The sequence below is a fragment of the Grampus griseus genome, assembly GCF_964374135.1.
Source record: "Grampus griseus genome assembly, chromosome: 15".
Lineage (NCBI taxonomy): Eukaryota > Metazoa > Chordata > Mammalia > Artiodactyla > Delphinidae > Grampus > Grampus griseus.
The window spans coordinates 81,786,555-81,813,733 of record NC_139009.1 but is presented as its reverse complement, the minus strand read 5'-3'; the positions used below and the strand labels follow the sequence as shown (position 1 = coordinate 81,813,733).

The following is a 27,179-nucleotide window of genomic DNA, read 5'->3' as shown; positions in this document are numbered from 1 at the left end:
GAGGCTGCCCTGCTTACTTAGCTTGTGGCCCTCATCATGCTGACCTCTGACCTCCTTGTCACATCTTCTCTGACTCTCCTGCCTCCTCCTTTTCCTTATAAGAAACTTGGTGATGATACTGGGCCCACCTGGATAATCCAGGATAATCTCCCATCTCAGAATAGTTAACTGAATCACATCTGCAAAGTCCCTTTTGCCATGAGAGGTAACATATTCACAGGGCCTGGGAATTAAGATACAGACATCTTTGGAGGAGCCCTGACTGTGCCTACTTCAAAGACATCACGAGTTCTCACCCATAGTGCACTTCTTTTAACCTGTGTCTCAACTATTTAGTATTCTGACAGCTGGAGGCTTGCAATTCATTAATTAGCCTACTAATGTTTGAGATGATCACAGTTGCTACTATGTAGGAGCTAGAATTGTTTATGGAATTTGCAGGGCAGAATCTCCAAAATGACTAATAAATGATGAAATTAAGCCCTTATTGAGATTAAAGGGGCAGTTTGACCTCACAAGTAAAGTCGATTTAAATGTGCTTTCTGAGCTACCAGTACCACTAAATTAATTAGCTACATACTTCCAAGAATTTTCCCAATTTGTCCGGGTATTGAAGGACATAATATATAATAAAGTCAATTGATACTGAACTTGGATGTTTTTTTCTATTCTCTGGAGGCTTAATTGGGAGTCACAATTCCCTAGACAAACACTATCAGACGTGCCTGCCTCATTCTTCAAATCTCAGAAGTTATTGACTTTGGTAAAGAAAAGAATGCATGCTATTATGAGGTATTTCAACCAAGAAAAAGAAATGAATTTGCTTTGTCCTTTTCCCTCGGTTTCTGTAGCAGTCTCCTAAGTTCTGAAATGCAAATAGCTAAAATTGTAGAACTTTTTCCATACTCAGAAGGCATCTGTGCGGATCTAATGGCATTTCACAAGCATTTCATGTGGCAACGAATGCCAGATCTGATGGGATCAGACCTGGTTTGAAACTATTCTTGCTGATCAGTTTCTAAAGCATTAGGCAGAAAAGTTCTAGCATGATTACAGAAATGAGAATCCTATTGCCATCCTCTTTCTACAGTACAAGGAGAATGAAAGCCAGCAAGTGTGAAGGAAAGTGCTTTGAAGTTGGGAAGTTTATGATATGTCTCCCTCTTTGGGTTCCTAGCGTGCTTCAGAAACGACCACAAAATGCTTGGGCTAAAACTTTATGTTTACTTCATTACCTCAAAGTAAACATTTACATTTACTGTCATTTACATTATTTCAATTGTTTTGAGCTTTAGAGAAAAGAAAGGGATTGGTAGGGAAGCAGTAAGACCAAACCACACCAAGTGGTGCTTTTTCCTAGAGTAATTAGCTTTACGTGGAGGTCTGAAAACCAAAGAAGATATATTTCCATTTCTTGCCTTTTGTAATTCTAATGATGTATTGACAGACAAGCAAGAGGAGATAAGGGTACAGCAGTCCTCAGATGGTTCCAAAAAGCCATTTTTAAGGAGTGTTCTCACAGGATAAAGACTGCCCTCCATCAGCAACATGGCTTAAGAACAACTCTACTTTATCGGTTTAAGGTGCATATTTTTTTCACGTTTTAAGATCCCCAAAATCAGGGTTTGTTTTACAGCTGATGGCATTTTACAATTCATTGGCAGCCATTCTCTTCCATAGTAATACATGAAGCAATGCAGCCTTATACAGTTTGGTTACGTGTGATGAAATACGGTACTTATTATCGTGCTTCCTTGAATGGCTTTCTCGGCTGCCAGTGCACTTGGTTATTTCTGCCTTCAGTACAGTGATTTGTAAAACTTTACTTCCCAGCTAAATACCACCTTTGAAGAAGTTTGGGGATTCCTGTGTATGCAACAATAGTTTAGGTGTTGGGAATAAAGGATTTAAGAAAGGAGAACAAGTTTCCAACTGCAGATATTCTTCTAAGTAACTAAGAAGTGGTTCTCCTCTTTGTGCACATGACCGTCAGAAGGACACACACTTGCTGAGTGAATGTGGGAAATTAAAAGCAGTAGAGTAGGGCTTCCCTGGTGGCGCAGTGGTTGAGAGTCCACCTGCCTGCAGGGGACACGGGTTCGTGCCCCGGTCCGGGAAGATCGCACGTGCCGCGGAGCGGCTGGGCCCATGAGCCATGGCCGCTGAGCCTGCGCGTCCGGAGCCTGTGCTCCGCAACGGGAGAGGCCACAGCAGTGAGAGGCCCGCGTACCGCAAAAAACAAAACAAACCAAAAAAAAAACACTAAAAGCAGTAGAGTAATCTCGGCAATGCCCTGTTAGGAATTACAGGCAACTTTTTCTTATACTTTCCTATTTTTCTGAATTATTTTTTAATAAATTAATGTTACTTTTTGTTGTTTAAATAGCAAATACTTAATAGGATGGAGCCATCCTTGGGTCAAGACAATTAATAATAGTAGCGTTCTTTTTGTATGCTTTAATATGTACAGTTTATGTTATATCATGTATACCTTGATAAAGCTTTTTTTTTAAGGAGTCATAGTTGAAAATACAATTCCTGTAATGGAAATTTGACACAGTGTAGTGTAAACATAAAGAAAGCAAGTAAGTCCTTCTGAGATTCAGGAATATTTCAAAGAACAGGTAACCCTTGAGCTTTTTTGTTCTGAGCCTGGAAGGAAGAATGAAGTTCGCCAGGCAGAAAACAGAAAATGGCAGGACATGCATCCCAAAGCTGAGGACAGGCTCTCGAGGCTTGAAGCACTCCCACACAGCAGTGATGAAATGCCTTTCAGCCCTGGGTTCTCGTAACTTGCATACACATCACCTCCTCTGCTGACTCACTGGGCTCCCAGGCCCGGAAGGCAGGGGCTTTGTACCCTCACTTCTGTAACCCTTGAGGACCCAACAGAGAACCTAGCAGGCCTCCTTGAATGCTCCCAGAGGAGGCTGAAATGACAGTGCGCAGATGTGTTGAGCCATGCCCCAGGCATCTACTCAGGGACGATGTTCACAAAGGGAGAGAAGGCCTTTGAGACAGAAGCTATAGGTGTAAGGTTGCCTATCTGGATGGGGCAGCAGGAGACACAGAAGCAGAAAGGGCTTCAGTGCCTGGGGCTTGTTGCCCTCTGCTCTGAACCCAGCCTGGCTCTGTGAAGGACGAAGGATCTGCACACTCTGTGGGGCCCCCAGGGTTTTGCAGCCAGCTGAGCAGGGCAGTAGTCCTTCATGGACCCTGTCTCCATTCATTCATTCTTTTATAACTCTCCTGTATATTTCATATTAAATGGGACTTCTGCAAGGAAAGAGGATGTGAATTCCCAAGACAAAATTTAGCATTTCACTTTAATGGAAATAAAATCAGGTTCAATCACTGTTTACCTGATCAATAACTGAACTCAAATACCACATAGTACTGGCTTTCTGCCATTTCAGGTAAGTGGAAATCTGTAATAATCTTTCTACCCACCAATGCGAGATTGACAGCAGTTGTTCAGTGGAGTGTCCCTGATGGGATGGTTGCCAGCCTCGTCTGCAGAAAGGTGGTGAGAGTGAAGGTACATTCAAAGGGAAGTGGGTTAGATTAAAAATCAATAATATAGGACACTTCGCTGGTGGTGCAGAGGTTAAGAATCCGCCTGCCAGTGCAGGGGACACGGGTTCAATCCCTGGTTTGGGAAGATCCCACATGCCGCGGAGCAACTAAGCCTGTGCACCACAACTACTGAGCCTGCGCTCTAGAGCCCGCAAGCCACAACTACTGAAGCCCACGTGCCACAACTACTGAAGCTCACATGTCTAGAGCCCGTGCTCTGCAGCAAGAGAAGCCACTGCAATGAGAAACCCATGCACCGCAACAAAGAGTAGCCCCTGCTCGCCTCAACTAGAGAAAGCCTGTGTGCAGCAACGAAGACCCAATGCAACCAAAACTAGATTAATTAATTTCTAAAAAAAGGATTGAAAAGAAGGACTCAAACAAGTACATGTGCATGTGTGTGTGCTTACCAGGTACTGAGGAGAGGGGGAAATGGGGAAACACTGCCGAAAGGGTAAGGAATTTTACTTTGGAATGATTTCTTTTGCAACTAGATAGGGGTGGTGGTTTAGTACATTGTGACTATGAAATGCCACTGAATTGTTCAGTTCAAAGTGGTTAATTTTATGTTATGTGAATTTCACCTCAATAAATAAAACAAAAAGTCTGTAATACAACATGGAAGTGATTGTGAGCTCTGTTACCAGAGCTGCTTAACAAACACGTAAATGTTTCTCATTACGGTAGCTGGTAGAGATTATGATCCGTGATTAGGTTCTGAATGACCAGTAATATATCTCATATTCAAGTTACATTTTGAAAGTCAAAATAAGAAAATTAATTGATATTTCTTGTTTTTCTTTTTTCTTTCTTTTTTTTTTTTTAGGACTCTCAGCTCACTTCCTCGGGACACAGTAATCCAAGTAAGAAAAGTTTCTCTCTATAGCTTCATATGTGGGCGTTGGAGGGGGTGGAACAGGTGAGGAGGTTTAAAAGAATTTCACTAAAAGACAAAATCCAGTGGGGAAAGGAGGGCCATTTGTCCAAGTGCTACCCAAAATGGGTAAGATGCATGGTGACCGTGAATGCTCCTCTGTCTTTTTATTCAAGGGAGGGAGGGCCAAAACATAAAATGGTGAATTTCAAACCAACCCGAGGAGGAAGGACCGCCATCCTTTCTTATAGTTGGCCTCTGGTATGTGTGAGGGGAAAAATTTTTAAAGGCAGCTAATGAGTTACCTAAATTGAGAGAAAATAGGTGGGTAAAGAGATCAGAAGACCTCATGATAAACGTCCTTAGAATCCATGAAGAAACCATGCCCTCTTCCAGGGAGAAACAGACTAAAGGGTCCAGGAAGGAATTTCATTACTGAACCCAGTGTCTAATAAAACATGTGGACTTCATCATCAAAGAGAGAATATCATTCCATGAAGTATTGTTTTAATTCTCTTCTTTGGCACTGTTAATTGGTATTAATGTTTTCTTGAGCATTAAACATGCATAAGCTACCCCATTCATGTCGTGAAAGCACACCCACGAAGACTGGGCTCTGTTAGTCTCCTGATCGGCCAGTCGGCTGAGAGCATCCCTTGCAAATTTCAAAGCTATGTTTAAACATGAAAATCACTCTGAGCCAGTAGATGTGTCTTAGGAACTGAGGCTCACCTACTGAGCATCTGTGAGGGCCGGAGGATTATGGAGAAAAGAGATCCAGACAAATGCATTGGGAAGCCCCAGACTTTTAATGCACAGCTAGAGAAAGGCCAGGGTAGGAGGATGACGGCATAATGAGCCACAGGCAGTATCCCTTAGTTATCCCACCCTCTGCTGGAATTTGCTGTGAGTACTAGCACCAGGGAAGAGGTGACATGCCAAGGGACTTGAGATCTATAGAAATTAATAAATGTAATAGTAAGGAAAGGAATCAGGAGATGCATGGTTAGGTCCACGAGGTGCGTAGGCATCAGCATCATATGCCGAAGGCTAGAGCGTACGGAAGAATTGCCATTGCTCCCCTCACCATTTCCTTCCATTCGAATTTAAACAGCTCGGCGTAAAGGGAGGAGAAAATAGATATAATAGAATAAATGTACCTTCTCTCAGCTTGGAGTCTTTGACGTAAAGAAGAACAGAGGAAACAGCTGTTCAGTCCCGTCTGTGTTCAGTCTCTTCTTCACGTATGCTATTTTATTTAATCCTAACCGTAGCTGTGTGAAGTAGGCATGACATCTCCATTCTGCACGTGATGAAAATGAGATTCTGCAGCTAATAACTAACCCATTACCTTGACCCCCAAAATGTTGCTTCTGTCCCTTCAGTGTGAGATTGAATTCTTGTCCAAGATTTCTGTTTTCATCTGGCATATTTTTACAGCATGCCATAACTTTCACTCGCTGATGCTATGATTGAGATTATGTCAAAGCAGACCTATCTTCTGGGGAATTGTGAGTGGCACTTGCATGGTGTGGTATAAATCCCTCTGGCATTTTATCACCTGAGGACATTTGTAATTGGTTTTCTCTTTTCTAGGGGTAAGGGGATTTTTTTTTTTCAAATAAATCCCTGCCCCTCAAAACCAAGCACATCTATAAAAAGGTAATATCACTATTTAAAAATCATAGTGGTGTGGTATATATATGCAATGGAATACTACTCAGCCATAAAAAAGAATGAAATAATGCCATTTGCAGCAACATGGATGGACCTAGAGATTATCATACAAAGTGAAATAAGTCAGACAAATATCATATGATATCACTTATGTCTGGAATCTAATATGACACAAATGATCTTACTTACAAAACAGAAACAGACTCACAGACATAGAAAACAAACTTACGGTTACCAAAGGGGAAGGGGGGATAAATTAGGAGTTTGGGATTAGCAGGTACAAACTACTATATATAAAATAGTTAAACACTTAGGTCCTACTGTATTGCACAGGGAACTATATTCAATATCTTGTAATAAACCATAATGGAAAATAAAAAAAGAAAGATAAAAATTGCAGTGTCCTCTGTAGATTATAGCACATTGGAAATTTTAGGACAGCTGGTCCCACCAGCATTTCCTGTGCTGTTTCTTGTATTTGGTTTGGAATCATTACAGCTTTGGGAGTCATGACTCCAGTAAATATGTAGAAAATAGGAAAAAACTGTACTTCAGAGAGAGAAAATGTGTATTGATGGACTGACCTTCCCCACTTTAGGTCAGTCATTTTTCTTTTTGAAATTAGAAAAACTAACTTGTGTAGGTACTAAGAGAAGAGAGTGTATAAATTAAACAGAAAATTATTTTTTAATCCAAATCTTTTTAAAGAGAGCTACTTTAGCCAGTTTGCTGATTACCGATTAATTTAATTTAATATAAAATAGAAGCTAATTAAGTATTGAGAAACTTAAATATTAAAACAGGTGATGTACGTCTACAGTTTTTTTAAAGCGTAAGACTGTCCTGTTCAGGTGGCAGCCTGAGCATAAGCGCTTCTTTCCCTGCCTTCACAGTCTCCATTGAACTAACCGTAAAGCAATAGTGATGCAAATAAATCCGTAACAGCACTGAGAACCAGAAATTCAGCTGAGTGTCTGGAAAATGGAGACTGGACAGGACCCTACTGTTAGATAGATAATCCTGGGCAGGGAAGGTCATGACCCAGAAAAAGAAAAAAGGAAAATAATGAACCAAACAGGAACAAGCTGTGGTGGTAGAGGGAATGTCCTTGGGAGCTCCAGGAGAGACTTGATTTCCTCTCAACCCCAACAGAGAAGAGACGTGGACTGTGCGTAGTGATAGGAACATGGCCATTCTTCCACCCATTACTCCTCTACCACTATCCTAGCGGGTTTTCATACAGAGCTTTCAGTCTGGCTTTCCTCCCTCAAAAAAACAAAATACAAAAAAAACACATAGTAATATTTGCTAAGAAAATGAACAGCTAACTAGAACTTCTAGTTGGGAGCTAGTACCTAAGAGAGAAGCAGAATAGATTCTGAGATAATACCAGACCTTAAACATAGATATCTCTGATGGGTGGAGGAAGAGCTAACTTTTCTCAAGAAGGAAGTAAACCGAAATGCTATACACCCAGAATAAAGTACTTCCTATTTTTGTTGGGGAGTGAGAGAGCAGTCAGGGCTCCCAGCTTGTCTTGAGGCCTCTTCTCCTGAACCCTAAATGAAGCCTTCCAGTTAACATACCCTGTCCACTTAGAAAGAGCCCTAAATCAGCCCTTCCCTACAAGGGAGACGTATGTTAGCAAAATGGATCAATATACTAATATGGGAAATCCACGCCAGTACCTTTGTTAACCAGCCTGTTATCATTCAAAGATGTGAATACATAACCCAGGAACACCAAAGCGAAGGAATGACCCAGAGGAAATCTACTTAATTCAAGGAACAGAAGAAAAAAATTTCAAATGTAATTACAGTCTTCAGAAGGATTTGAAATTATTTGCATCAAATAAAAAGACCAGATTGGTATGAAAAAGAAGCAGTTACAGAACAAATGAGCACTCCGGAATTAAAAATAGGGTTGACAAAATTTAAAAATTTAATAGATAATAGCTGAAGTCTGAAGTCTGGAATATAAGGTTGAAAACTTTTTTTTTTTCTGAATATAAAGCAAAAGTCAGATGGAAAATATGAAAGGAAGTTAAGTTACATGGAAGATTAGTCAGGGTGGAAAGGTCAAATCCAGCTAGTAGGAATACCAGAAAAAGAAAATGGATAAGAATAAATAATAATAGAAATAGAATTCCTCAGGAAATGAGCACTCATTGTCAAAAACACTTGTGTGCAATGAAACAAGAGCAAGGAAAAAGAACAGACAGCAGAGAATTAGAGAGATCTCCAAGGACTTCAGATATTGGAATTACCAAGCCCAGAATATAACGTAAGAGTGCTTACTTTAATTTACGGAAATGAGAGAATTGAAAATATGATAAAGAACAAAAACATTTGAAAATGTACTAATCAGAACCTCTAGAAGTTAGAAAATAATAACAAATAAAATTTCTTTGGTCAGGTTTAACAGCAGATTACACATAGGTGAAGAAAAAGTAATGAATCAGGAAACTGAACTTAAGAAATTATCTAGACTGCAACCTAGAGAGACAGAAATGGAAAATATGAAAAGGAAGTTAACAAACCTGGAGTATAAAGTGAGAAGGCCTAAATATATTTAACTAGAATTCCAGAAAAAGATAAGGGAACAGAGGGAATATTAAAGGAGATGATGGCTGGAAATATTCCAGAATTGAAAGACACTAACCCATAGATTCAAGAAACCCAATGAATCTTAAGCAGGATAGATAAAAAGAAGTCCACCCTAGACATATTATAGTGAAACTGCAAGCCACACAGGTAAAGGAAAAATTCTTAAAGTGCCCTTAATAACTTCAAAGAAGTAACAATTAAACTTCCAGTTGACTTCTCAACAGCAGCCGTGTATCTGGAATTTGACAAGGTGATTCTCAAATTTATTTGATAGAACAAGGAACCAAAAATAACTCAGACACTCCTTAAGAAGAACCAGGTTGGAGCCTTGCCTTACTAATATTATTATATGAATGAATGAATGAGTGAATGAATGAATAAATGTTTTAGCTAAGTAATGAAGATAATAATAAATTGAGCAATGAAACAGATGTAAAGGACCCAGAAACAGACCACAGATTTATGAAAACTAGATTCGTGTCAGAGCTAAAATGTAGATCAATGGGGAAAGAATGGGCTTCTTAATAGATAGTACCAGAATAATTGGTTATCTATAGGGAAAAAAAGGAAGCTATCTCCTACCTGACATCATATACAGAAACTATTCCAGGTATTTGTAGAAGACCTAAATGTGAACAGTAAAATTATACACTTTCAAAAGGTAATAGAGAACATCTTTCTGATGTATTTCTTAAGTAGAACACCGAAAAAGTGTCAAATAAAGGAAAACGGCAGTTTTTTGTTTTTTTTTTTTTGCGGTACGCAGGCCTCTCACTGCTGTGGCCTCTCCCGCTGCGGAGCACAGGCTCCGGACGCGCAGGCTCAGCGGCCATGGCTCATGGGCCCAGCCGCTCCGCGGCACGTGGAATCTTCCCGGACAGGGGCACGAACCCGTGTCCCCTGCATCGGCAGGTGGACTCTCAACCACTGTGCCACCAGGGAAGCCCAAAATGACAGATTTTTATAAGGAGATGCTGCACAGCAGTGAGGGTGAATGAACCAAAGCTATGCACATCACATTGGCTGAATCTAAAGTCATATCATTGAATGACAGAAGTAATCCCAGAAGAATGCCTACACTATGATTGCATTCATACGAAATTTAAAATCAGGAAAAACTAAAGACTTTTATTTACAAATTAATTCATGGTGGCAGAAACTGTCAAGAAAGGGAGAATGATTAACACAAAAATCCATTGCTAGCTAGCTGGGCTTGAATAGGACACAAGCTCAGGAGGCTTCTGGGTTATTTCTTGTCAGTGTCCCCTTTCTGGGCCTGGAAGGTGTTTTTACAGTTAACTCATTTTACTTTTTAAAAACTGTATATAAACATTTTTGTACACATTACATGCATGCTCTATTGAATTTCTCTTTAGGAAAAGCATAGCCTTTACTTGAGACAAATGAACCTGTGCCATGATGAGATATAAGAATGAGAATCCATTTGACGTAAATACTGGGAACCCTTGCCTTCTTTCAAGTGTAGTGGCCGTCCCTCCGTGCAGGTCCAGTCTCTCTACTGTTCCTTAGAGGCTGATATATATGTTGTTATAATATTGTAAATTCCGTTACTCATGTATAATTTTTCTCATGGCCTATGGGCAATTCCCAAAATTAAATTATTGATAAAATTAATATTAATGAGGATGACTCATTAATAGTTACTGAACAGAATATAAATATTTTAAATCTTGGCTATGCCGGAGGAAAGGTATATCTGTGCATAGTGGGATGTGAGTTGCCTCACTTTGCGTAGTACAAAAGAAAAGGTACTGTCAGAAGCTGTTTAATCAAAAAATAGGTTAAATTTATTCAAAGTTAAAATACCCACTAGACACTAAAGTTTAACAGAACTAACAAAAATTTTAAGCGGAAGGGAGGTGGCAGTGTAAGTGTATTAAATATCTTATCTCTTATTTTTCATATCAGAAATTATTACATACTGTCTGAAGTTGATTCATCTAGAAATAAGCATATTACTTAGCGTTATAGTTGCAGGGCTAACAGGACTAATGACAAAAGCAAGCAGAGCCGTTACCTTTTCTCTACTGTTCAGTTTTTTTTTCTTTACGCTGAGCACAGATTCCTTTTATTATAAAGTGGTAGCACAGCAAAACTTGCCTTCGAAGCAGAATACAGCCTAGGTCTATTTTGATTTCCTTTTCATAGCGCTAATTATGGTACTCCAGCAGTGCAGTCATTTCCAGTTGAAGGGGCGTGAATTAGATATTATCTATGTTTCCAGAGAGACTACTCGACATAAAAGTCCTTGGTAGATTTACTGGATTAAACATGTAGTTACTGTAATTTTTTAAGTGACCTATTGGAGGCATCAAGCTGTTTCATACCTTAACTTGTACACCGTCTCAGTGGTGTGTGTACCTTTCTCCTCTTTTCCCACTGTAGCGTGGGACACTGCATTAATGATAGGTCATCAGACAGAAGACATATACTGAGCATGTAATATATGTTTGGTACTGTGGAAGACTCAGGTAGACAAATATGGAGTGTCAAGTTGAAAGTATACATGTCATATACATATACACCTACATATGTATTTATATGTGAGTGTGAATGTATACATTTACTTTCTATGGCTCGTTTTTTCTCTTTCTCTCTTTAATTATATGTTTGCCTGCAAAAGGACCACACTGCACCTGAGCCTCTCTCTTATGCCCAGTGTCTTAAAGATCAATGCAGGTTCCTTCCCTAGGAGAGCAGTGTTGAATCTATCATGAAAACAGCTGGAATAATCAGGACGAAGCCCCAACAGTCCTCATTGGCGGCGGAGAGGAAACATCTGAGCACCCAGCTGAAAAATCCCTTACTGAGGATTTTTTCCGGCTCCCATTCATCATTTTCCCTTGGGTCCTGATAAAGAGCCGATGATTCTCCATGGCTTGTGCACAGAGACACTTCAAGTTAACTTCAGAAATTACATCACGTAAAATTGCCAGATATTGGGGAGAATTTTGTGTTCTGAAGGGCAAACGGAGTTTTACTTCCTGACTCCATCCTGCGTTTCCTTTTCTCCAAAAAGGTTAATTCATGATCCACTGAGAGCAGTCATTCCCCGACTGTTCATACATGCCCAGTGTGGCCCCATTGCATCCTTCCTGTTTGCCAGAACCGATTCTGTTTTCCCTGTTGCCACAACATAAGTGCTGCTAAGAGCAGAGATAACCAGCTGCAGCTTTGTTCCTGCGCCGTTCCCGCTCCCGATTCCCGCAGCCCCCAGATCCCATGTGCAATAAGGCCTCTGTCCTCTCAGCCCACGGGGTATCTGGCAGCATTGTTGGTCAAGGTAAAACATATTTATTCAGACATCCAAACACTGTCTTCATGTATCAGATTGATTTCCTTTTTTTTAATGACATAAGTTGTTGAGAAACGTTTACTCCTGGGCTTCTGAGCCTGCTGCCTACATTCCTGATGATGATTGGATGTGGGGTAACTTCTGGCAGCTCCAGACCAGGGAAAGTAACCAATTTCTCCAAATTAAAGGGGGAAAAAAAGATCGCTATGTTTGAGAAAAATTAAACCTCCATTTAGTTTTATCTTAGGTGATGCAGGTGTTACAACTCTGTACTTTAGGATTCTGGCAGGAATTGTGGTTTCTCATTTGAAAAGTGATTTTGGACAGTACTAAGGTTATTTTCTAGCACCAAAGCCAGTTGACAAGGTCTTGCATGTCTCCTAAGTGAGTTTACAACAAACCTGGCCTGGAAGAGAAAATATATTATGAACGTACAAGCTTTAGAGCAAGTTTATTAATTCTCTGCCTCTATTTTTACTTCAGCATGGTTTCCCACGTACTGGGACTCCGTCAGTGTTTGCTATTGAGGCAGTTAAAATAGATGTGACTTTTCACAAGGTGACTGCCCCTCACGTATGTCCCGGCAGTGTGTAGACATACATTAGCACAGAGTTACATCTGAGATAGATGTGTGCACTATATGTCACTGTCTTCTTTCTCTCACAACCGTTCTGTTTGAAAGAACTAAAAGGAAAAGAAATTATAAAGTTTACTTTTGAGTTCAGTTTGGACGATATCTTCAGAATGTGTTCATCATGTAATTTAGGGGGTCATTCCCAAGCCTCGGTGACAATAAGCTAATGGCTACAGCTGACAAAAGGGACTTGGTACAGGACATAGGCCTGAAGCCCTAAACAGCAGACTGGGGGATTCTGTGAGGTCTCCAGGCCTGGCTTGAAAGAGCAAAGCAAAGCAAGTTGCCACCATCAGGCCCATCTCTTGCAACTCATAACCTTCTCTGGGGTATGTTAAACTATTAGCACTACATAACCAGCCTAACTAACCACAGCTAACTCACAATGGCAGTCATGACCTTCCTCCATCCCATAGCCTCAAGAAAACAAAAAGAAATGCCTTACAATATAAGGATGTATGGTGTCAAGCCATCAATGGTCGAGGATCTAAGACTTACATTACGTCAACTGCAAGAGGAATTTGCCCTTTAAAACTACAAGAAACGAACTGGTTCCAGGCTCCCTTCATTAAAACCCATTCAATCCTCGGTGACCACAGACGGCAGAAACATTTCTTTAACTAGTCTCTCAGATGGCCAGGAAGGATTTCTGATTTATATCTTATTCTGCATTAACAGGGTGACCCCAGAACCTGCTGCTGGGGCTCTCTGTGGCGTGTAATTCTTGGGAATCTTGTAAGCTGGGGTGCAACCTCAGTGTTGTGTAAAATTCTCTCCTCCAAGTTCTGATGTCACCTGACCTGGTTTAGCTTGTGTTTGCAGAAGGGATCGGAATTCAAAACGCCTTGCATCTAGAATGCTAATGGGGTTTATTTCCTTAAGTTTTCTGTAAAAGAAGTAGAAGGAAACAGATGCCATCTGTAAGGTATTCATCTTTTGGCAGGGTCTCCACTCTGAACCTCTGCTTGTTTGCAAACAGCTCCGTAGTACCTATTCACAGATCCTTGCCCGGGCCATTGTATTACAAAGAAGAAATTATTTTGCAAATCCGGTTCTTGGACAATAAAAAAGATGTTTGAAAAGCTTCCTGCTGCACATTTTGAATGGTTGTTAGTAGGAGTGTGGAAATATATTGAACCTCTCTTAAATCTTATAGGCTGTAACGCTCACATGTTGGTATTTTCTTCCTTTTTAAGAGAAAGGTGATGCTGAGCCAGGGAGTCCAGACAATGGCACATCGAATACATCGTAAGTCTGTTTCCTGTTTCTATCCCGAGATGACTGTTCTTTAATATGCTTATAATATGGAACTGCGCAAATAACTTGTTATAGTAACAGTAATAATGGAAAGAAGCCTGTGGTTCTCTTTCTCATGATAATGTGTTTTTTAATGCTTTTGGGTGCATATGCATTTTGAGGTCTTTCTTATGCTTTAGCCCAGTAAGAATAATCTTGAAAACACAAGGCTCCTCTTCATAAAGTACAAATGTAACGAGATTTAACGGTATTATTTTGGCAGGGGGTGGGGAGGAAAGCTTTTGGAATTTGCTTGGCAACTTCCATCACTGTCATAAATAATTAGAGGACTTTTCACACATACTAGGAGATAGTCTGTCCTGCACACCTGGGAAGTACCAGTGTCATTTTAAAGCCTGCCCTTTGCAACCTGACCTCTGAATTATGTGAAATATACAGTTATAGATATCTCTGGACCCTCAAGGGTTTGTTCATAGTTTTGAGTTAACAAACACAGTTTTGAAAAGATAAGAAGAGGCTTTTAAAACATGTTCTTCACTCTACGTTTTGTCTTTTTCCTCTCGATAGCCAAGCAGTCCAAAAAATGTTTTGACGATTAATTCGATGCCAAATTTATATGCCAAAGTTTACATAATTCACAAGCTAACAAATTACTTTAGCTCCATAGGAATTAGTAACAGGTTTACTCCTTAAAAATCATTATTTTTTATCATTTCTGAGGAGTTAAATGTATTTTCTTATTATAAGACAGTTTTGTGCATATATCTATATTTGGACCAGTGCTCTTATTACTAAGCATTTAAAGTGCTATTCATTAGAAATGACAGCTTACGATATAACATTATTGAGTGTATTTGTCCAAGATCTGTTTCTCAATCTAGGAAGAGCCTTTGGCTTACATAGGATGACTGTTTGTTTCATAAAGGTTATGACTACATGTTTCTTAAGATGTTACCCTAAAAGTTCAAAATAGTTCCATTATCATGATTTCTAATGATATAATGAATGTGACTGGTTTTAAATGGTTAAAATATTACTAATTTTTAAATTTTTGATTGTAAAATATAGTAGGAAAAGGGTTTTAATGCCATCTGGAGGCATTCTAGAGAACTGAAATGGGTAGAATCATTTAAATATGTAGTTCTTTTGAGCGGTGTTTGAGACTACATAAGAATTTATGCAACTAGAATGTCAACTATTTGGGAGTAAGTTATATTTTTTTATAAATAATTTTATAAAAGTGTTAATTACTGTAGAAACAACAATTTTTCAAATTCTCGTTAACAAATCATCTTAAAAACAGGCAAAGGAGCATACAAAATATTTTGGAAAGCTGCTAGCATCCTGCATTTAATTTTTTCAAATTTAAAATCACATTCAGTGGGCTCCGATTTTGTTAATACAGTTTGATGTGCCGCTAAAGTTCTCCACCCCTTATACATCTCCGAAAAGTCCATTCTCTAAAAGAATTGGTTTCCATAACTCATTACCTAATCAAAATAAATATGTTGTCTGAGGAATTATTTTTAAACCCTCTGGAGATTTGTGAACAGTGAGAGTTTGAAGCATCACCCCACATTCTTGTCTCTTTGAGCAAAACAGACTTAGTCATCCATCTCATATCCTGTCTCTTGAACTAGAAACAGCAGAAATAAAGCCTGAGGCTGCAAGTATCCCTCTTAAAAGTGGAGAATTCTAAACTTGATCCTCCCAAAGCACCTTCTAACCGTGATCTGTTATAATTAGGCAAGAGGAGCAGCTCATTATGAATAAAGAGCAGGGACTCAGGATGCCTTAGACTTGCGTAGCATTTTACAGTCTCTGTGTGGTATCCTATCTGAGCTTTATCTATGCAGACAGATAGGTAAGACAATATCCTTATTTCATGTATAAGGAATCTAAGGATCAGAAAAGTCATTCAACTTAAGTGAAAAAATTCGGACACACATCTTTGGATATTCAGCTTTTTTGGCCATTTACCATACTGAGGGGTCAGGGGATCTTAGGAGACAAAACAAGGTCATAAGTCAGAACCAAGGAGAAAAGTGGGGACCCATTTATTTGTTAAGTGGTAAGTGTATTAGTTTGCTAGGGCTGCTGTAACAAAGTAGCGTAAGCTGGGTCCCTTAAACAACTGAAATTTATTGTCTCAGTTCTGCAGGCTAGAAGCCCAAGATCAGTCATTAGGGTTTGTTTCTTCCGTGAAAGAAGGATCAATTCCAGACCTTGTTCGTTGTTTTGTAGATAAACATCTTCTCCCTGTGTTTCTTCACATCATCTTCCTTCTCTGCATGTCTCTGTGTCCAAATTTCCCCTTTTTATAAAAATACTAGTTATGTCGGATTATCGCCCACCCTAATGTTCTCATTTTAACTTGATTACCCCGTGAAGATGCTATCTCAAAATAAAATCACATTCTGAAGTACTGGAGGTTAGGACTTCAACATATGGATTTTGAGAGGACACTCAACATTAAGGGTCAGAGCAATCAAAATGATTTAGAAGCCAGGTCAGGAGAATCAGGAGTATACAGATGCCAGAAGATGGAAGAAGGTGGTAAGACAGACCAAAAATTATGAGCTCCATGGAAACCAACGAGGTGAAGGAGAGCTGAAAACTGTAAATAACATACCCACAGGCACTAGGAAAGATACCTCTTCTACATTTGTGGTTTGGTGGGACAGACTTGGCTTCAGTAATGCCTATACATCCCTCTGTCTGTATAGTTCCATGACCTGTGAGTCATTTTAAGCCATTTTTTGGTTTTAAACTGTAGTATAAAATTGAGAGTATCCAGACAGCTCATTTTCTGAAAAAGCATCTTTCCTCACTAGCCTCTTTTAAAAACGAGAGATCAACATTGTTTGCAATGTCCAAGACATGGAAGCAACCTAAGTGTTCACTGATGGATGAATGGCTAAAGAAAATGTGGTATCTGTACACAATGGAATATTATTCAGCCATAGAGGGAAATCCTGCTACTTGCAACAACATGGATTGACGTTGAGGGCATCATCCTAAGTGAAATAAGTCAGACAGAGAAAAACAAATACCATATGACCTCATTTGTATGTTAAAATCTTAAAAAAAAAAAGGGCTTCCCTGGTGGCACAATGGTTGAGAGTCCGCCTGCCGATGCAGGGGACATGGGTTCGTGCCCTGGTCCGGGAAGATCCCGCATGTCGCAGAGCGGCTGGGCCCGTGAGCCATGGCCGCTGAGCCTGCGCGTCCGGAGCCTGTGCTCCACAACGGGAGGGGCCACAACGGTGAGAGGCCCGTGTACCACAAAGAAAAAGAAACTGGATGAAATATTTTTTACAAAACAAAACTATTTGAAGACACTAGAGGCTGATCAAAAGAAGGCAGAAATGTTGGCAACTTGATCCTTGAGAGAAAGAATTGGAATGCATGAGACCTACGTTTTTACAGCTTCTCTCCTGAGGGCACTCCCCATTCCACCAAGAGTAACTACAACTCAAGGCCACAATCATATATTCTTGAAGTGTATGAGGATGGAGTTCAAGGCTGCCAGAGTGGCTGGGATTTAAGGGAAGAAATTCCAGAAAGGAGGCAGCCATAGAGAAGAGAGTTCCACTTCTGTATATAAATTCTCCTCCATGCTTGGGTGACTTCTAAACTGCATAGGTATGGGAGAAAGGCCAGTGAGCCCAGTGGAAAACAATAGCTAGAGAGCTGAAAAGGTGAGCATACATTTCAATGGCTGCCTACTGCCTACAAAGATTGCCTGTAGAGTTTGGAATTTGAATCTCACCCAAGTTATAGGGACTTGGCAAACACTTGGGTTTTTGTCTGAACCCTCAGAAAGGCCTCGCCTTAAGAATAAAGGATTCATCCTAAAACTAAGGGCAAAACCAAAGTAGATCATAACAAAGTGTAATCCTAAGCATTCACAAGTTCAGCTAGTAATTTGTCTGAAACAAAAATATTGACACTCTTTAAAGGAATAAAACAGATCTAGAGCCTCTATTACATGTCATTCATAATATTTATTATCTAATCAAAAATTAACAGATATGTATAGAAGTAGGAAACTGTTACTCATAATCAAGAAAAAATGTAATTGCTATAATAGAACTTGAAGTAACCTAAATGTTGGAATTTTCAGGCAATAACTTTAAAGCAGGTGTTAAAATATATTCAAGAATATAAAGGAAAACATGGTCATAATAATTGAAAGAAGAAGACTCTCAGCAGGGAAATGGAAATGATTAAGAAGAACCAAGTGAAAATTCTGGAACTGAAAAGTAAAATATTTGAAACAAAAATTTCACTGGATAGCCTTAGTGAAGAATGGAAATGACCAAATAAAGGGTAAGTAAACTTAAAGTCAGATCAATAAGCATTATCCAATATGAAGAACAGTGAGAATGAAGATTAAAAACAATAAACAGAACCTCAGTGAATTATAGGACAATATCAAGTAGTATAATATACATGTAATTGGGGTCTGAGAAGGAGAGGACAGAAAAAACAGATCAGAAAAAATATTCAAAGAGATAATGGCTGAAGGCATCCCAAACTGGCTGAACACATTAACTTACAAATGCAAGAAGCTTAACAAATCCTAAGCAGGATAAATAAAATAAAACCACACCTTGAAACGTTACAGTAAAATTGCTAAAACCTATATTAAAGATAAAGAGAAAAATCTTGAACATTGCCAGAGATAAATGACATATTATGTAAAAGGTAACAGTGACGCAGTTAACCAAAGGATTCCCACCATGAACAACGGAGGCTAGAATATTATTCAAAGACATCTTTAAAGTGCTGGAAGACAAAATAAAAACAATAAATTAAAAAAAAATAAAGAACTTTATCAAGCTAGAATTCTAAATCTAGCAAAAATATCCTTCAAAACAAGGTGAAATAAAGACATTTTTGGTTTTACAAAATCTGAGAGAATTTATTTCCGAAGACCTGCACTACAATCAGTGATAAAGGAAATTTGTCACGCTGAGGGGGAATAATATCAGGGGGAAGTTCAGACCTACACGAAGGAAGTATTTACAGGAAATGATAAATATATATGTAAATATAAAAGATTATGTAATGTAAAAAACAAGATACTCTTTTATGGGACTTATGATGTATGTAGATGTAAAATGTATGACAAAAATACCACAAAGGATAAGAGAGGGCAAATGGAATTGCATGACTCTTAAGATTCTTACATTTTATGTGAAGTGATACAATATTAAATCCAAGTAGACTGGCAATAAGTTAAGGATGCATAGTGTAATAACCAGAAAAACCACTAAAAAAAAATACCAAAAAAAGCGTAAATGTCATTGGAGGGATTAAAATAAAATACCAAAATAAATTAGATTTGAAAGACTGCCTACTGTCTATAAGGTATACAATTTAAATATAAAAACACAGTAGGTTGAAGCCAGAAGAGGAAAAGATAGACTGTGTAAACCGTAAGCATAAGAAAGCTAGTGTGACACTATTAAACTACCAAACAGACTTCTAGACAAAGAGTATTAGAAGAGGTAAGAAGGACATTTTATCATGCTAAAAAGGTCAGTTAATGAGGAAAACAGACCAGTCATAAATATGTACGTATTTACTAAGAGATTATCAAAATATATGAAACAAAAACTGACAGAACAATAATAATAGAGATTTTTAACATCCATTTCTTCAGTAATCAGTAGAAAAATTAAACAAAATATTAGGAAGTATATAGAATATTTGAACATTATCAACCACTTTGACCTAATTGACATTTATAAAACACTACAGCCGACTGGTGCAAGATATGTAATCTTATCAAGTACACATGAAGCAAGACCTTACTGTGCACAATAAAAGACATATAGATAAATTCCATATGATTAAAATCTTGCAGAATGTGTTGTGTGATCACAGCATGGTTATATTATAAGTCAATAGCAAGGAAATTCTAGAAAATGCCTAATATTTGAAAGTTAAATAACATTTCTAAATAGTTTTTGAGTTAGAATAAATCACAAAGGAAATTAGAAAAAATTTTAACTGAATGAAAATGCATGTACAGTTTATGAAAATTTATGGGCTTTGCTAAAACAACACACACACAAAAATGTATAGCTTTACACGACTAGAAAAGAACAAAGTTGAACATCAGTAATTTATGTTTCCACTTTATGAAGCCAGAAAGGAAGAATAAATTAAACCCACATCATTAGGAAGAAGTACATAATAAAGATAGGAATAAAAATTTTTAAACAATAGAGAAAATTAAAAAACCAAACTTTAGTTCTTTTAAAAATTTAGTGAAATTAACAAAACACTAACAAGTCTAATCAAGGAAGAGAGGAGGGAAACATAAATCACTAACATTAGCAAAGAAAGAGTGGGTATCACTATATAGCCTACAGAAGTTTAAACAACAGTAACTGGATATTATGAACTACTTTCTGCTAATTAATTTGACAACTTAGATGAAATAGTCAATTTCCTTGAAAAATACAGTTACCATAAGTAACTTACCATAACTGCCACATGAAGAAATAGAATATCTGAATGACCCTATTGCTATTAAAGAAATTGAATTTGTAATCAGAACTTTTCCACAAAGAAAATTCCTCCAGAGGCAGGTGGTTTCACTGGTAAATTCCATCAAAACTTAAATAAGAAATGTTTTTACCAATGAAACACCGACAAATGAACTGCTAGTCTTATACAAACTCCTTCAGAAAATAGAAGAGGAAGAAAAACTACCCAATTCATTGTATAAGGCCAGTATAACCTTGATACCAAAATCTGACATAAACCTTATAAGAAAAGAAAATTGTAATCCAATATCTCTTAAAAACACTAAAAAATCCTTAATAAAACATTAGCATATATGTTCCAGTGATATATGAAAAGGACATTATTCGTTATAACTAAGTAGGGTTTATCACAGGAATGAATGGTTGGCTTAATGTTAGAAGAAAAATTAACGTAATCCACCGTATTAATAGAATGAAGGAGAAAACCATATGATCCTCTAAAAAAATGAAGGCAAAGCATCTGACATGATTCGACACCCATCCTTGATTTTTAAAACTCTCAGCAAACTAGTACAAGAAGGGAACTTGTTTAATCTGACAAAGGGCATCTACCCCCAGACCTACTGCTAATGTCATATTTAATGGTGAAATACCAAACACTTTCCTCCTAAGATCAAGAACATAGCAGTAATGTCTGCATTTATCACTTCTAGTCAGCATTGTAGTTCTAGTCAGTACAGTAAGGCAAGAAAAAGAAATAATAGGCATAAAGATTGAAAAATCTTTTGGAAAAATCTTTATGAATGATTGTTTATAGAGAAAATCCTAAGAAATTTAATAAACAACTACTAGAACCAATAAAAGAATTTAGCAGGGTCAGTTTACAAAAATCAGTTGTGTTTCTAATAGCAGTAAACAATTGCAAAATGAAATTTAAAAAGCAGTCCCATTTGCAATGATATAAAATACTTAATAAATTTAACAAAAGACATATAAGACTTGTACACTGAAAGCTATTAAACCTTGATGAGAGAAATTTTAGACTTAAATGGAGAGATGTTCATAAATTGGAAGGCTCCTAATGTTAATATGTCAGTTCTTCTCATAATGATATACAGATACAACACAGTGTTGATCAGAAGGCCAACAGGGCACTTTTCTAGAAAATGACAAGTTGATTCTAAAATTTTTATAGAAAAGCAAGGGTCCTAGGTAGCCAGAACAGTCTTGAAGAAGAGCAGGGTTGGAGGCCTTACAGTACCTGATTTCAAGACTTACTGTAAAACTAAAGTAATGAAGGTAGTGTGGCATTGACATGGACAGACAAATCAATGGAACAAAACAGAGTCTAGAAATAGACCCACACATATATGGTCAACTGATTTTTGACAAAGACAAGTCTTCAACAAATGGTGCTGGAGGAACTACTGGGGGAAACTCTGAATCTCACTTAAGACACAATTGAGATGGACCACAGACCTCCATTTAAAGGCCCAAACTATAAAGCTTCTAAAGGAAAACATGGGGCAATATCTTCACAACCTGCAATGATTTCTTACAGAAATCACAAAACCACAGAAAAGAAAAGAAAACCCCGATGAATTGGATTTCATCAAAATTCAAAACATCTGGTCATCAGAATGACAAGGCAGGACACAAACTGGGAGAATATACTTGCAATACATATATCTGACAAATAGTTTGTATCCAGAATGTATAAGGAACTCTGACAATTCAATAACAAAATGATAAAGACACAAATTTTTTAAATGGGCAAAGCCTCGAACAGACAAAGAAGATATACAAATGTCCAGTAAGGAACTGAAAACATGCATTTTACTAATAATATTCATCTTCAGGGAAATGCACATTAAAGCCACAATGAGATACCACTGTATATACCCACTAGAATGACTAAAATTGAAAAGACCAACACCACCAAATAGTCAGGAGATATGAAGCCATGGGAGCCCTAGTGCATTGCTGATGGGAGCATAAAATGGCATAACCATTTTTAAAAACTGTTCCTTTTACACACATTTATTGCATTCCCCAGCAATTAGGCACACACTTGGTACTAGATCCAACAATTCCATTTGTAATTATTAGCATGGGAAAAAAAAGAAACGCATGTCCTTTAAAAGCTTAGTACAAGAATTTGGGCTTCCCTGGTGGCACAGTGGTTGAGAGTCTGCCTGCCGATCCAGGGGACACGGGTTCGTGCCCCGGTCCGGGAAGATCCCACATGGAGCCTGCACGTCCGGAGCCTGTGCTCCGCAACGGGAGAGGCCACAAGAGTGAGAGGCCCGCGTACCGCAAAAAAAAAAAAAAAAAAGATTAGTACAAGAATTTTAATAGCAGCTTTATTCTTGATAGTCAAAAACTGGAAACAACCCCAATATACATCAGCTGGTCCATGGATAAACAATCTTGGTATACTGGAATACTTTCCAATATATTGGAAACATAATGGAATACTTCTAATAAAAAACAAATTCCCCAACTTGGTCTATAGATTCAATGCAATCTGAATCAAAATTCCAGCAAGGTATTTTGTGGATATCAACAAACTGATTTTAAAGTCTCATTGGAAAAGCAAAAGACATAGAATAGCCAATACAGTATTGAAGGAGAAGAACAAAGTTGGAGAACTGACTCTACCCGACTTCAAGACTTACTATAAAGCTACGGTGTTGGCGAAAGAATAGATAAGTCAATCAGTGGAACAGAATAGAGAGCCCAGAAATAGACCCACGTAAATATAGTCAGCTGGTCTTTGACAAAGGATCAAGGACAATACAATGGATAAAGATGGTCTTTAAAACAAGTGGTGGTAGAACACTGCATATCCACATGCAAAAAAATGAATCTAGACACAGACCTTACACCCCTCACTAAAATTAACCCAGAATAGATCACAGACCTAAATGTAAAACACAAAACTATAAAACTCCTAAAAGACAACATAGAAGAAAACCTACATGACCTTGACTATGGTGATGACTTTTTAGAGCAAGTGACTAAGGTAGTGCCTGCAGAGGAAGAGCAGACTGAGATCCTGTTAGTTTGTCATCTTCACTAGGAAAGTTCTAGGAATAAGGAGCAAATGGAGATTTCCAAGCTACAGCAAAGACCACAATTTCACAGGGTCACCGTGCCTGCTTAATCCAGATTTGCCCACCACTGGCAAGTCCACGCTTAAGTCAGAGGTCAAAAGCGTAGGCTTGCAGAAAACTCCTAACAGAGGACCTGTCCGCATTTGAACGAAGTACCTGTTACTTTCAAGAATAAATGAGGATTCAAAAATGACCTTCATAAATTAAGGAAATTGGATTAAACACAAATAGTTAAACTTCTAGAAGAAAAAAATTAACAAAATGAAGCAGAAGGAAATGGTCTACCAGGTGTGTACATTGTACAGTAAAAGACTTGGAAACTCCTATAAACTCAAACTGAATTAGAGCAGCCCATGAAATCTTATTTCTCCCAGGTTAATATAGCAGTTGGAAGTAATATATGGAAAGTGCCCATTACCTAGTAGGCACTCAGTAAATACTTATTACTGCATTTAATAGGATTCATGATTTAGAAAAGATAGAAAACAACCCTATCTCTGCAGTTGGTACAGATCAGAGCTTAATGAGAATTGTCATCTCTCCTTTAAAAAAGGTGACATGCTTAGAAAGGGTTAAGTTTACAAAGGTCTTCTAGTGAAGCCGGAGCTGTGAAGAAGAATGCAGAGTGGTCAGTCTTCTCCAGACATGTCAGCCGGAATGAGCTCTTCTCCCAGCCTTCAGACAATAGGACCAGAGGCCAGCAGTGCATGGCTTTACCTCTCCCCAAAGGAGAATGCATAGCCAGGAGGTGGCTGGAGAATTCACCTCCACCACGGACTTCTAATTTTAAATGTCTTAGAAGACTTGGATATCACTGACTGATGGAACAGAGTGGGTCTAACGGTGATGCCCAAAGCTCCTTTCCGGATGTCTGATGTGCACCTGTGAGTCATTTATAAAGGTGAAAGGTGAAGCGTGTTTATATCAATGAAAAGTATTTACCTCCATCAGTTCAGGCTGCTGTAACAAGCCACTGTAGACTAGGTGGCTGATAAACAGCAGAAATTTCTCTCACAGTTTTGGAGCCCAGGAAGTCTAGGATCAAGGTGCCGGCAGATTCAGTGTCTGGCCCACTTCCTGGTTCGCAGATGGCCATCTTCTCGCTATGTCCTCACATGGCAAAGAGCGGAGAGGGGAGAAGCAAGCTCTTTCGTGTCTCTTCTTATAAGGGCATTAATCCCATTTGTGAGGGTTCTACCCTCATGACTAATTACCTCCCAAAGGCCCAACTCCTAATACCATCACAATGGGGGTTAGAATTTCAACATATAAGTTTGGGGGGAGGGGAACACAAACATTCAGTCCATAGTTATTTATTAAAAATATCTTCTGCCCATTGTAGAATTATCTTAGGAAATGTTAAATATGGAGGGAAAATATACAGAGGAACAATTATGTGCTAAACATATAAAGAAATCTATCACTTACGCATGTGCTTTTAATAATAAGATTATACAAACTGATCATATAATAGGTTTTGGAATTTGAGAGATCAAAGTCGATCTGAGAACTGTTACCAAAAGATGTTTTGTTTTTTTTTCCAGAGAAGTTTAAAACCTTCCTGATATTTATTTTGGCCATAGCAATGCGTGTCTAAAATGATGAACTGTGACTGTTCTTTTAGCCCACGAGGTACCTTCCCCAGAGACTTCCTTTCCGTATCTGTTTAAGTAATTTGCCAGGCTCCTGTCTGCTAGGAAAATGAGAAATCTAGTATAGACACTTGGCCTAGAGAAAATTGGCCAGATCCCATTTCTCCAACGCTTAGACACTAAGAATAAAAAATAACGTGGGAAGGGTCTCTAGGGCTCCTTGGACCCCCTTGTCATGAAGATGAACAAGTTAGACCGAAGGCCTTTGAGAGGCATGGCTTGTCCAGTGGATAAGGAGGGAAGGCCCTGACCCAGCCTTCAAAGACCAACAAGTCCAGCTGGGGCTGGGCACCATTGCTGAAGGAAAAGAGAGGTGAGAAGGCTGTCAGTTGTACCTGAAAAGGAGATTAGATGTTGCTGTTGTGTTGGTTATACCGTCAGATTACAACAGCAAACAGATCCAGGAATGTAGATTGGAAATTATGGCATCACAGAACAAGACTGCAAACCTTATCTTTCATGTTTGTACACCAGACTGGAAGGCCCATGGTCCCAGAGGTCATAGAAGAAAATTCTTCAGCAAAACTAGGAAGTCTGTTCCCCTCTCTTGTTCTGCTCCCCTAGACTGATGCTTTCTCTTTCCTCTACACCTGGACTCCATCCAAACATACCTCTCCTCAAGGTGTCATCTAGGTCAGCATTTCTCAAGCTTTTTTGGGGTAATTTAAAGGGTTTTAATTTTAATTGTGAAAAAATATGCATAGCATAAAATTTATAGTCTTAACCATCTTTAAGTGTGCAGTTCAGGGGCATTAAGTACATTCACATGTTTGTGGCTCCCATCACCATGAAGTATTCCCAGAACTCTTCATCTTCTCAAACTGAAACTCTGTCCCCATTAATAGGCCAAATTAATAGATTGCCATAGCCAGTAACTCTCCATTTCCTCCTCTCTCCAGCCCCTGGCAACCACTACTCTGCTTTCTGTCTCTCTAATTTTGACTACTCTAGGGACCTCATATAAGTGGAATCAGACAGTATTTGTCCTTTCGTGTCTGGCTTATTTCACTTAGCATTATGTTTTCAAGGTTCATCCATGTCATAGCAGGTGTCAGAATTTCCTTCCTCTTTAAGAAGGCATTTTCTTTCTTTTCAAAGCTGAATAATATTCCATTGTGTGTATAGACCTTTTCTTTATCCATTCATCCATCCATGGACGTTTGAGTTGCTTCTACCTTTTGGCTGTTGTGAATTACGCTGCTAGGAACATGAGCATACAGATATCCCTTCAAGTTCCAGCTTTCATTCTTTGGAGATCACTCCCATCACAAATTTTCAAATATAACCTACCCAGTCCGCCATATGTCACATCCTCCGAGAGTGTATGTTTCAAACAACAGTGTCACAGAACAGGACCCACCATGACGCTGACATTTTCTTTTTTTTGTTAATATTTTTTAAATGCAGGTCACATTACGTAAATTCATTTTTGGTCAACCCATGTTCACAAAACACAGTAGAGGTTACTGACCAACTAACGAGATAGCTTGTGCCACGGGAGTCAGGAACAAAAAGGAAACCACCTGTAGGGGCCCTGCAGTGTTTCTGACCCCGACTTGGTCACCTGATGAAGATGATTTCTTCTGTCCTCCCAATAGCCTGGAAAGGAAGTTCTTATTTCCTGTTTTACAGAAGAGGAAATCAGGGCTGAAAGAGCATAAGAAGCTTGTCCAAAGATTTGCCTCCAGTGAGTCTGTCGCCTCTCCCATCTGCCACGGGCCATCTCTCTGGCCCACACTGCCTGACAGGCTAGTGTATAGGGTGCCTATAGGGTGCCTGGTAGGACTCCCCTCAGAGGACCCAAGGCATTCTATTAGGGCCAAGGAAAGCTTTAGCTCAAGGGAGTGACAACTCAGAAAATTTCAGGACCCATTCACAGGCTCAAGAAGTAGGTGTTTGGGGTGTATGCCATGCAGGAAGGGTTAGTTTTCACCAACCCCTAACTAGACCACAGAAGCCACTGCTTCC

General features: G+C 38.7%; 1 protein-coding gene across 2 annotated transcripts in view; it reads left to right on the top strand.

Annotated features, from left to right (window-relative positions):
• The window catches only part of AFF3 (ALF transcription elongation factor 3), a 558,275-nt gene that overhangs the window by 369,027 nt on the left and 162,069 nt on the right, over positions 1–27,179 (top strand). For both annotated transcript variants that reach the window (XM_082672922.1, XM_082672923.1), the window contains 2 exons: positions 4,403–4,439; positions 13,880–13,931. In XM_082672922.1, coding sequence (XP_082529048.1) covers positions 4,403–4,439; positions 13,880–13,931 — 89 coding nt within the window. The remainder of the gene's footprint in view (positions 1–4,402; positions 4,440–13,879; positions 13,932–27,179) is intronic.